The sequence below is a fragment of the Mastigoproctus giganteus genome, chromosome 11 (assembly GCF_048544385.1).
Source record: "Mastigoproctus giganteus isolate SK-2022 chromosome 11, ASM4854438v1, whole genome shotgun sequence".
Classification (NCBI taxonomy): Eukaryota; Metazoa; Arthropoda; class Arachnida; order Uropygi; family Thelyphonidae; genus Mastigoproctus; species Mastigoproctus giganteus.
Genome location: NC_143585.1, coordinates 153,839,799 through 153,852,958, shown reverse-complemented (window position 1 = coordinate 153,852,958; position 13,160 = coordinate 153,839,799). Strand labels below are relative to the sequence as shown.

General features: G+C 36.5%; 1 protein-coding gene across 1 annotated transcript in view; it reads right to left on the bottom strand.

The window, feature by feature from the left end:
* The window catches only part of LOC150078522 (apical endosomal glycoprotein-like), a 146,338-nt gene that overhangs the window by 46,552 nt on the left and 86,626 nt on the right, over nucleotides 1–13,160 (bottom strand). The window contains exon 5 of the mRNA XM_090384592.1: nucleotides 6,994–7,122. Within this exon, the coding sequence (XP_090240718.1) occupies nucleotides 6,994–7,122 (129 nt within the window). The remainder of the gene's footprint in view (nucleotides 1–6,993; nucleotides 7,123–13,160) is intronic.

Here is a 13,160-nt window from a genome sequence, read left to right as displayed (position 1 = left end):
GTTTTATATTCATTTGCTTTCTCCATTAGCTGTGATATTACGTGAAGGTGATCCATAGTTGAGAATCCTGTTCAAAAGCCAGCTTGCTCTTTTGGTTGATTCTCATCAAGTATTCTTTCTAATCTGTTAATAATGACCCTTGTGAACAACTTGTAGATGTGGGATAACAAGCTAAATGGTCTATAATTTCCAATTTCTGATTTATCTCCTTTCTTATGCAGCAAAACTATAATTGCATTATTCCACTCCTTTGGCATCAGACCTTTTCTAATGTATTTTGTGAAGAGTCTTGCCAGTTTTTGTGTCATGTCTCTTCCTCCCAATTTTAACAACTCTACAGTAACTTCATTTTCCCCCGGTTCTTTCTGATTCTTCATTTTCTTCAAAGCATGCTCTACCTCATCAGGAAGAATATCAGGTATGTCGTATGAGTTACTAATATGTGATCCATCTTCCCCACTGCTGCATCATTCCCTCGCTCCTCGTATAATTCTCTATAGTAGTGTTCTGCTATTTGCATTTTGCCTTCTCTGCTATTTATAAGTACACCATCTCTATTCTTCAGCTTCAGTATCATTTGTCTTTCTGTATTACTGCTTATGGCTGCTGATATAAATACTTTGTTTTTCCTTAATGCTTGTTCTACTTTTCTTGTGATAAATTTTCTTATGTCCTCTCTGAGTCTCTTTCTAATGGCTTTGCATAACTCAGTATACTCAATTTTCTTCCTGTCAGTGTTTTTCTTGCTTTTCATTTGTCGTCTTTGGTTCATCATGACAAGTGTTACTTGACTAATTTTTTCTTCTTTGGATTTCTTTTTACCTATAGGTTCCTTGGGCTTGATCACTTTCAGAAATTTGTAATATTCCTCGTTGATATCTTGGTCCTGAACAGTCTGCAGAAGTTCAAACTTGTTCTTAAGTTCCAGTACATAGTGCCTTTTATCGTCTTCTGTTATCTCAAAGACCTTTGTATTATTTATTGGAATCAGTTTTTTCCTTTCTTTTCTTACATCTATATCGTGTGCCTTACCATCTTATACTATATCACGTGCCTTACCACTATATCTTACCATTCTGTGATCCCTTCCAACATTTACCTTGTTCGGGACGGTAACATCATTCACGATATATCTTCTGTTTTAAAAGAGTGTTCATTACTAACATTCCACGAAATTCTGCAAATTCCACAACTCTTTCACCAATTCCAAAATTTCCTATGAGTTCCCCTTTCTGCACTGTTTTGTCTCTTTCCAACCTTAGCATTGAAGTCCCCCATAATGATAGTCTAGTGAGTTTTCTGTTCATCTAGAAGACTCAATTTTGGTGTACATTTCTTCAACCTCTTCGTCATCATGGCTCGATGTTGGTGAATAAATCATTATAACCTTTAGCTTATACCTCTTCGAAATCCTGAGTAGCAGCCTTGACACCCCTGGTGATGTACTTTTGAATTCCAAAATGTTGTTTTTTATACCTTTATGGACCAGAAAGCCAACTCCACCTTCACTCCTTTCACTGTTTCCATTGGTGTACAGCAGATTTCCACTTGATAAACTTATAAATGATTAATTTCTTCTTCTTGTTTCAGCCAAACCGATGATATTCCAATTCCTTTTCTAGCTCTAATATCCTGTCTTCACCGATGAGCTATCTTACGTTGTAACAGTCCAAGTTCAGTTTCCGTGCCTGGTCGTACCCAGAGATTCTTAGCACTTTCTGCTTCCACTCTGATCCTCTTACTGCCATAAAAGGGGGAGTTAAAGTCGCTGTGGACTGAGGGCCATTTGTTTCTCTTACTGTCATGTGCTGGAGGGTTTGGTCTTTTCCTCTTCATGCTGACAGGTGTCTTGAAGAGAACCACTCTACACGTTCGTTGCCACCTAAGTGACGTAATAAGGCTTACCATTGAGAAGATGTGCATGAGTTTATTTTAGGGAGGCAGGCCAACTGGACTTCTCCTAAATCTTCTGAAATACAAGGATATTGGATCCATCAGTGTTTTAGACTGAGTGTCTGATATCACACGGAATGCCTGTTCCCCTTGGAAATTAACGAGTGTTGGAATAATCTACAGACCAAAAGATTGTGAAGAATATGGCAAGAGTCTTTACCTGAATGGAATGGGCAAGCAAGTGTGAATGTCTTATTAAGGGTGACTTCATTCTGCCCCAGATTGAATGGAATAATTGGAAGGGTAACTCATGATGGGGAAAAACTTTTTTAAAATAAACTAGATGATTTGTATCAGCATGTTAGAGAAAGTACTAGGGGCAAGAATATTCTTGACCTCATCATTACTAATCAATCAGATGACATCACAGGGCTTAATGTACAGGAACCGTTGTCAGGAAGTGGCCATGCAATTGTCAGCTGGAAGATGAAGAAAGATGTTGCAGTATTTAAAGGTAAAGGCATGGGTTTTCACTTCAGAAGAGGGTACTTTGACAGTTTAAGGCACTATATGTGTGGGTTCATGAACCAACACATGGATTTGCATTTTGTAACTTCCATTTTTAGGAAGCCAATGTGCACAGGCCAATTTACCAATTATGGGTTTGCACACACCCCTGGTCACTTTTATAGCACTGCTCACATTTTATTCTCCCAAGCTTGGATGCACTTTAGTTCAACTGGTAACAGGAAATTGTAGATTTCCAAAATTAGGGCAGAGCTTTCAAATTGTGGTTATCCACCTCAAGTTCTAGAGAGATATGAGCTCCAGGCTCATGAATTTGTTGCACAATCTAACCTTCCTCACGTCAATGAATTTATTTCTACTGCTTACATCCCCTATTATCCAGGCATGTCAGAACATCTTGTTAGGATTGCATCTCCAGAATATAAGATGTATGCAACTTCAGGGGAGGAAATCACAGTCTATTATTTCTAAGGTGAAAACACTTGTTCCTCCTCTCCTGCAGAGTGGTTCCATATAATGCATTATATGTCCGTATTGTGGAGGTGTTATGTAGATGAGTCCAGGCAGAAGATTGAAAGATCGGGTTTCTGAACATGAGGTGGCTATTCGAACTGCTAATTTTGAACGCTACATGGTCACCGAGCATTGTTGAGTTGAACAGCATAATCTTGATTCCTGACAGGATACTGAAATCGTTAACTATTCACGTGATTACCGCCAACACTCATGACTGGAGGCACTGCACACAGCTAGCAGTAATAGTAACATGAATTGCAATAGGGGAGTGCACTTGGACCCCCATTATGGAATCTACATTTTGCAGTGCAACAAGCACTGGTGATCATCATGTATATGTAATTCTGCTCTACCGACACCAGACTCGTGATGCATGATCATGCTTAGCTGACTTTTGCTGTTTGTAACCAACTTTTGCTGTTTGTAACAATATATACTGGAGTGCACCATGAATGGTGAAAAAAAATGCTTTTATCTTATTGTATTTTAACAATTTTACTTTATTTTATCTCTGTTTTAGTATTTTATGTATATATATTTATTTCAATAAATTTATTTTAACTCAGTTTGTCGGCCATCGCTAGAAAATTTTCTTAACTAACTTAGTACGCTACTTTGACACAGTTACTCATGAACTAGATGTTGGAAACAATTTCAACATAGTTTATTTGGATTTTAGCAGAGCATTTGACTCAGTCCCTCATAAGAGATTACTATGTAAGCTTGAACCAGTTGGAATTACTGGTAAGATTCTATGACAGACAGCTGAGTGGTTGCAGGGGAGAAGGCAGAAATTGTGATTAACGGATATTTTTCAGATTGGTGTAACATCTGGAGTGGCGTCCCTCAAGGATCAGTTCTTGGACCACTGTTGTTTCTCAATTTCATAAATGATATTGATGAAGGGACAGAAGATGTGATATGATGTAAAGATTTGCAGAGTCATTAATGAACAGTACCAAGAAGCTCCTTCAGGATCACTTGAACAGATTTCAAAGATAGTCAGAGAAGTGACACCTATGTTTTAATGTTACTAAATGCAAGGTCTTACTTGGGGAATAGCAACCCACAAATAAATTATACACTTGGTGGGGTTGAATTAAAAACAGTTCAGGAGGAATGGAATCTGAGAGTTAAAATAAAGGCAGATATGAAGATTTCTGAACTGTGTAAACAGGAAGCCAGGAAAGCTCATGGTTTCCTATCAATGAGTTATTGAACGTTATACTGTACAGATAGGGAGGTCATAAGCTCACTGTATAAGTAATTGTACGATCAAATTTGGAATACTGTGTATGGAGACCTAATCTGAAAAAAGACTGAGCTTCTTGATAGGGTCCAAAAACATGCAATTTGAACTGTGAGATTAGCAAAAAGACAACTGTATGAGGAAAAACTCTGATTATGTGGGTTACAGAGCTTGGCAACAAGGCACCTCAGAGGTGACCTGCTTGAGGTTTATAAGGCTCTGAGATGATATTAACTATATAATATCAGTGTAGATACACCATAGTTAACCCATAAATTTGAACTACGTATGTAGTGTAAAAGGCATTGTTTTAATAGTATCTCGTATTGTGGGTGCCTTCACTATGAGATAACTGGTATTGCACTACTTCAAATATATAATGCTTCTCTAGTAGTGAAAACTACTGTTATTTACTTTCAGAGGATACCACCACCCAGACGTTCGTTTCGAAGTTAGTGGGCTTTTACACAACATACGTAGTTCAAGTTTATGGGTTAACTATGGTGTATCTACGCTGATATTATATAGTTAATTACCAAAACCCATAGGGATTACGCCTTGTGCATTTCATTTTCAAATACATTATTACCAACACCCTTTGGCATCTCTCATATTGTGGATATAACTTCGCAACTCTGATGGCATGTTGCACTACCAGGGTACCTGCCTGCCCACTGATGATGAAGCCCACGAAACGATCAGCTGGGTGGTGGTATCCTCTGAAAATAAATAACAGTAGTCATCTCTACTAGAGAAGCATTATTTATTTGAAATAGTGCAATACCAGCTATATCGTTGTGAAGGCACCCACAATATGAGATACTATTAAAACGATGCCTTTTACACTACATACGTAGTTACGGCAGAATTACTTCACAAGTACAGGACAATGCTGAAAAAAAGCCGTGAGTTAGGGTTGAATTTGAAAGTGTCTACAATTCTGCCCAGACATAATAGGAGGGAGTATATGATGAGAGCTTTGTCGATCAATTCAGCCCTAGAGAGACTGTGTAAGGCTCAAGGGGTAGAATTTTTCTCAGCCTGGTCTGTGCTTGTTAACAGGAGAGACTGTTTCTACAGGGATTGGATACACTTAAATAGGAATGGTGCAAGAATATTTGCCGATGATATCGAGGCAGAGTTAGGCGGGTGGGAAAACTGCTTGCTTGGGGGGTTTCACGAACTAATAGATTAACAGTAGCCACTGGCAGAGGTAAAAGTGATTCTTGCACTACTTCTACTGAAATGCAATTGAGCAACAGCCTGGAAAGCAAGGCAATGGGAGTCATAGTGGAACAAGTAAATACATGGGCTGTATTAGGATAACTAAGAGTAGACACAGGTGTATGTATACTTGTGTGTACACAATGCTAGTAGTATAGTTAATAAGTTTGATGAGCTTAAAGTGCAAGTCAAGACATCAAAGGCAGATATTGTTGGGATATCAGAGAGACGTGGTCGCAACAGACATAAGCAGTGCAGAATTGGAATTTGAGGAAAACAATGAGTGCAGAAAGGACAGACAGGACAGGAAGGAAGGAGGGGTTATGCTGTTAGTTAAGAAACACATAAAATCTAACGAAGTGCATCCAATTGATGTTGGTGGACAATGCAATGTTGAGTCTGTTTGGTGTGACATAAGCACTGGGAAAGGAAAAATGAGAGTAGGTGTGTGTTATAGGAGTAATGATTCTGATGAGTATAATGAGCAATTGTGCAGAGAAATAGTGGGCCAGTAAATTAGAGCGTCTTATAATGGGAGATTTTAATTTCCGAGATATTGATTGGAATTTGTGGGTTGGTCACTCACACACTATCAAGGCTTTTGTGGATTTATTGGATGATTGTTTTCTACATCAGCATGTTCGGGAGGTAACTAAGGGAGTAATACTCTTGATCTGATTATCAGTAGTGATTCTGCACAAGAATTAGATCTCACTGCTTCAACAATGAATACTATTTTAAGGAACAGTGTACATTCCTTAAAAAAGAATAAAAGAACATGTTAAAGGATCAATGCATATAAGATCAACAGTGATCACAAAATAGCGTTCAGGTGCTATATCAAAGATGGCAAAACTATTAATAATATGGATGAAAAATGGGATTCAGAAGCAAGTGCCCCTGAGTCCAATGGCCATTCAAGCAAAAGCAAAAAGTATTTATGAAGATATTAAAGATAAGTACAGTGAACCCCAAGCCAAGTTTGTGGAAAGCAGTGGGTGGTTTAATAGGTTCAATCACTGTACTGGTTTCCAAAACAGTAAAGTATGCAGTGAAGTTGCCAGTGCCGATTCTGCAGCAGCTGCAGAGAAATTTTGTGATGTGTTGGAAAAATCCACTTCTAAATCACCACAGCCCTCAACTTCCATAGTGGCATGCTTATCAGGTTAAGAGTTAATTCTGGCAATGATGCTCGAAAGGTAAAACTTGCTGACGTTATGCCTGTTTTGTAATTATGCCTCTCTCTTTTTTGTAATTTTATAATTTTGAAAATTTGTACACTTTTGTACTTTTTCCTGCACATGAGATAAAAAAATTGAATAAATAATTCTATTTACATGTTCATCGAATATTTCTTTTTTGTTTCAATCAAATTCAATCAAATGTGTGAGTGTTGCATAAGCATTTCAAGAAATTCCAACTTACATAGAGTTTGCAGAACGCAACCCCCTACATAAGTCAGGGAGTGGCTGTAGTTGTCTACATTTCACCAGTTTATTCAGGTTCATGCAACAAAAGCTGTAATATGAATTCCAATTAAATTCAGTATGGTTTACTGCTAGGTAATGGGAATAATGACTTACCCACACCATCAATATAATACCAAAATGACAAGCATGATTCTGAAGATGGCTCCAAAATTTCACTTATTAACTTTGCCTGTTGTCCTTGTTTCAAGGCAGGAGAAGTAACATCAACATATGCAAACATATCTACAAAAAAAGAAAATCTTTTAATAATTTAAATATTATTATTTTGGGATCATTCTTCATGCAAGATGGTTACATATAAATCAAGCACTGTCTATGACTGCTTGAACTGGTGGTAAAATAAATATTATTTATGAACCCATAGAAAGAAGCCTGAGGCACAACTACTGAATTATATACATTCAGATAGGTACAAATACTCAATGGTACAAAGCAAGCAGTACAAAAATGTGCAAATATACAAAAGCTCAGTGCCTCAAAGAGTTTTGTGCCACTGAGCATTTGTACTATATTTTGTACATTTATAACTATATTTGTGAACAGCACTTGTTGTGATGACTTCAGGACTCAGTTAAACTGATAACAATAACTAATGGAACAAGTATGCAGCTGTTCAGAATTGTTTATTGATGTAGAGCAAAAATGTAAACATTAAAAGGTGGAAGTGAACAGAAAGAAAACATTAAAATCAAGCAATATGAAATACATTGACTATTCACTATTTCTTTAAAAAAGGCATCAGCAAAAATGAAACAGCCATAATGTTGTCTGGAAATCCATTGTACAAACCATTAAAACAAAGAAAATATTAAAATCAAGAATTGGAAAAAGGTCAATGTTTTACTGAAAACAGTCAGATTGATTTGAGTATAAATACAGTACTTTCTTTCACTGAAACACTGACAACTCTGAAGCAACACCAGTAACTAGTTACACATTGCATCAGAGTTCAAAAACAAATCAGGATGTTACAAAATCACTTCCACTGCACATATATAAACTGTGATAAGGCAAAAAAGTGATGGCAAGAATTTAAGTGCTAATTCAATAACATTTTTTTCTACATAATCATAGATGTCTGATCACGACTTCATAAAAATGATCTTCTTCTTCTTCTTCCAGTCACATAGCTCCCTGAGGAGCTGTTGGGGCCACCAACAAATTCCTCAACTGCATCAATCATGTGCTATACACAGTAGCATAGCTATCCTTTTTCGGGCCCGGAGGCAAAGAACATGTTTAGGCTCCTACTTAATTAATGAAAATTGCAAAAACAGGAGACAGCAAAGATGCCGGGCCCCTTAAGGGCCCGCAGGCAATTGCCTTGCCTGCCTATATGGTAGCTACGCCACTGACTATACGAGCAGCATCGTGAAGTGTCATGCCCAGAAGTTCACTGATCCCATCCTTCCACCTAGTTGCAGGTTTTCCTCTGCACCTCTTCCCCTCTGTTTTTCCTTCCATTATATTCTTCTACAGAAAGTTTTCTCTTCTTACTATATGACCAAAAAACTTGAGTTTCCTTTTGTTGATGCTATGAAGAAGAATTTTAGGCCTGCCAATTTTATTCAATACCCACTCATTTGTTCTTCGATCCAAGTAATAAATATGCAGTATTCTCCTGTAATACCACATTTCAAATGCCTCAATTTTCTTCCTGTGAACTCTTTTCAGATTCTATCCTTCATATCCATAAGTGGCAACTGGAAAAATTAACGAATCAATGATTCATTTAGGGGCAAATCATGATCTCTACATAATTTTATCAGATCAGTGACCAACGTTTTAGCAATTGCCTGTTGTCTCTTTACATTGTTTGAGCAGTCATTATTTTTATTTATTCTTGACCCTAAGTAATCAAATTCATCAACTTCTTCGATATCTTGCCCATTAACTTTCACTTTACTGGAACCAAGATTATCACCAATCACCATAATTTTAGTTTCGGAAATTATCACAATCCTTTTTGCTTACTTGCTTCACATACTGTCCTCAGAATTTCTTTAAGATGATCCTTAGAATTACAAATTAGCACAGTATCATCTGCATAACGAAGGTTGTTTATCTTCAGTCCTCCAATTTTGATGCCAGTCTCTAAATCTTCCAAAGCATCATGCATAATATCTTTGGCATAAAGATTAAAAAGGTGAGGTGACAAAATACAGCCCTGCCTGTCACCGTTAGCTATTGTGAAAAAGTCTGTGTTCCCCGTGTTCATTCTCACAGTTCCTTCCTGTTCCTGGTACATTAGCTTAATCAGCTGAATTATGTGGATTGGAAAACCCATAATAGTCATCGTTTCACATAGTTTCTCATGTTGACACAATAAAATGCTTTTGCATAATCTATAAAACACAAAACAACTGAATATTGAATTATTTGCATTTTTCAATAATCAGTGGTAGGCTTAAGATCTGATCTCTGGTTCCTCTACCCCTTCTGAAACCTGCTTGCTCTTCTGGCATTTCTTCTTCAAGTTTTCTTGAGATTCTGTTCAATATGATTTTAAGAAGAGTCTTGCTAGCGTGAGCAATTAGGCTAATAGTCCTGTAATTTGAGCAAATTTTCAGATCTCCTTTTTTTGGTGATAAAAATGATAACATTGCACAAATAATAATATTATCCATGACCATAATAAGCAGCATGCACATTTCTGTATTTAGCAATATATACTGTTACACATAATAAAACTTAATTAAATATAATATATTGATTTGTACCTATCTAAGCATTTAATATATAGTTAATTCCATTTACAGACAAACAAAAGTGCTAATACATGTATACCAAAGTAAACAGGAACAAGAAAAATATATGAATTAGTGAAAATTAAACAAATAAGTTAATATTAACATCAAAATAGACAAGTTAAAAGAATTACATAATAAACTTTAAAATATAGAAATAATTTATAAATTATAAATTTAATTTAAAAATTTTATACATGCTGTTTATATGAAACTGCAAAACAGATTATAAGGATTTAAGCATTAAACCTTTTTAAGGTTATTTAGTGAATTTTGAACACAAAGCAGCAGTAGCCCAATTAATTTATATAAATTGGGAGGTAAGGTAAAATCTGTCATATAAAGTAGGAAAGCTTCAATTCTAGTTATCATTAATGAATTTTATAATGTTATTTAGAAAGAAAATTAATTCTTTTGTTTTGAAACTTTATTACAATTGTGAAGCGGACTGTTTCACTCTAGTTTGCTTTGGAAGAAGTCTTACACCAATTTTACTGCACATAGTGGAGAGGGGTTTCATACTAGGTTTAGTCATGCCTAGGAAATATGAAGCCCTCTTCATAAGAGAAGATAGGCAGGCAAAGACAAATCGCAAGAAGGTGCTAGCAAAGAATTCTAGAGACTTTTAAATAGCAAAGTAGCATAGACTTCTTTATTTATGCAAACACTATGAAGAAAGGTTGAATTATATTGGTCCACTAGACATGAATGAGTAAAAGCTGGTCATCTTGCACATACTACTAACAATGAATAGATATTCTACATCTACACTCAAATATGAGGAATTTTTTAAAGATAGCAGAAGTGAATTGAATTCTAACAGGAAGCTAAATGATTATGAGATAATTAAGAAGAAATTGGATGAAAAACTGTTGAAGCAAAATGTAAACAAAGTATCTGGAGCTGATGAGATATATAACCAATTCTATTAAAAGAAGCTGCAAAACAGTAAGTAGGCCTTTAACTATAATTACAAAAGCATCTTGTATTCAGGGAAAATCTCTATAGATTGAAAATGTGTAAATGTGCCTCCTATTCACTAGGTGGGAGCAGAAATCAAAGGGTGAGTGCAAATGTGTCTCCTATTCACTAGGTGGGAGCAAATATCAAAGGGTGAAGTGAATAATTACAGAACTGTTAGCTTGATTTCTAATCAAGAAAATAATGGAAGAACTTGCAGAAGAGTAATACAGGTTCATTCAACATTAGCATATGATGCAAGAAAACAAGTTTACACAGTATCACATGGGGATAAAATTAAACCTCCCTGTTCCTGGTACATTAGCTTAATACCTGTTTCGTCCCCCAGTAGTTTGTCTAGTTCTTCCTTGAATTTATTTAAGCTATAAATTTCTGAAACAACAACAGACAGAATATTGTTCTAGAAATCAACCACTTGCTGCTAAAGGCAAACTTTCATACATCTATTCTGCAACTGTCCTTCCTCAATTTGAATTTATGCCCTCTCAAGTGCATAATCTGAGCAAGAGGAAGAATCTCATCAGCATTGAGCCTGCTCAAGCCATTCAGAGCCTTAAACACATCCAAAGCTTTTCCTGATCTGGAAGTTTCACATGCTAGTATAGAATCTGTCTGGTGTGATACAGTTGAAAGCAAAGGTATAATGAGAGTAGGAGGAATCTACAGGCCAGGTGATTGTGAAGATTATGATGAGAGCCTCTACTTGCAAATGGAATGGGCAAGGAAGCATCAATGTCTTATTATGGGTGATTTTAATTTGCCTCTAATTTACTGGAGCAAATAGGAAGGAAACTCGACATGGGGTCAAAATTTTTAAATCAACTAGAGGATTGTCATTTGTATCAACATTTCAGGGAAAGTACTAGGGAAAAGACCCCATCATCACCCATGAACCAGATGACATAATAGGGCTGACAGTACAGGAACCAGTAGCAGGAAGTGATCACAGAGTTCTACGGCAGACAATGAAGTGAGAGGTAGCAGTAGTTAAAGGCAAAGGAAAAGGTTATAATCTCAGGAAAGGAAATTATGACAGCTTAAGGTGCTATATGACCTCTATTAACTGGGCAGATATCTCATAGAGAAAGAGAATACAATTGAATTATGGTATACTTTAAAAACATTAATCACAGAAGCCTTGAATGCATATATACAGTCTCTCTTTTTAACATCCCACACATAATAACATCCTATGTGTTATAATAACATCCATAATAACATCCTGGCCAATTTCTCATTAACCTAATATTATTTTATGAACAATCGATATAACCATCATTTTCTCATTAGCCTGGATGGTCATTATGTAGGGATTTGACTGTAGCATTCCATGAGGAGGATTCCAAGTTTGATGAATAATGCAGCTGCTGATTACTACAGCAGAAAAAGACAGCATTGAAAAGTTACAGAGCAATAAAAAGTACTGAAGCCTATAACAGCTACAAACTGATCTGTAATAATTCCACAGAAAAGATTACAGTAGCAAAGATAGAGTATGAGAAATCGTTGGAACAGAGAGCAATGATTGGGAATAAGGTACTCTTCCCATATATAAATGCAAAGAAGAGAAAGACATATCAGATAGAGTATTAGATACCCAGGCTGATGCTGCAGATGAACTCAACACTTAATTTGCAGTGATATTTACAGAAGCAAACCCCTTTATGGAAATGAGAAATTATGGGAGTGAAGTTGGAAAATATGTAATTAATGATATTGAAATTTCACATGATAATTTAATGAAATAAACTTTCATGCCTACAGGCGAGTAAGGCTACTGGGGTTAGCATTAGTAGAGGCATACGATGCAAGAGAGTGAGCTTACACAGTATCAGCCAAAAAAAAAAAAAAACTCCTCCCATTTCACCCCTCCATTCATTCCAAATGCCTCTCCAGCTCATCCTTAAATTTATTTAGGCTATCAACTTCCACAACAAAAGATGGAAGTCTGTTCTACTAATCAATTACCCACGTGCTAAAGGCAAATTTCTGCACATATATTATACAACTGTCTTTCCTCAATTTGAATCTCTACCTCCTCACGTTCTTAATCTGAGCAAAATGAAAAATTCTATCAGCATTCAGCTTGCTCAAGCCATTGAAGGCCTTATACACCTCAATCAGATCACTTCGCAGGTGCCTACTCTCCAGCCCTGCAATTTGCAGAACTTAAGCCTTTCTCTGTAAGAGCATTCCTTTGTTCCCTTCTTTGTACTCGTTCTAGCAACTCTACATCCTTCCTAAAATGAGGCCTCCAGACCTGTACACAGTACTCTAGATTTGGCCTGACCATTGCCTTGTATAATGGAATAATCACCTCCCTGTCCCTGCTAGCGAAATTCCTATATATCATTAACAAGACTCCATGACCTCCCCTGGCAGCCCATCTGCACTGCTCAGTGAACTTCATATTCAACTGCACAATTACCCCCAGGTCTTTTTCACTTTCCACTTTCCTGAGTGTAGTACTACATAGTTGGTACATTTCTCTTTGGTTATTGCTACCCATATGCAGTACTTTGCATTTGTCAA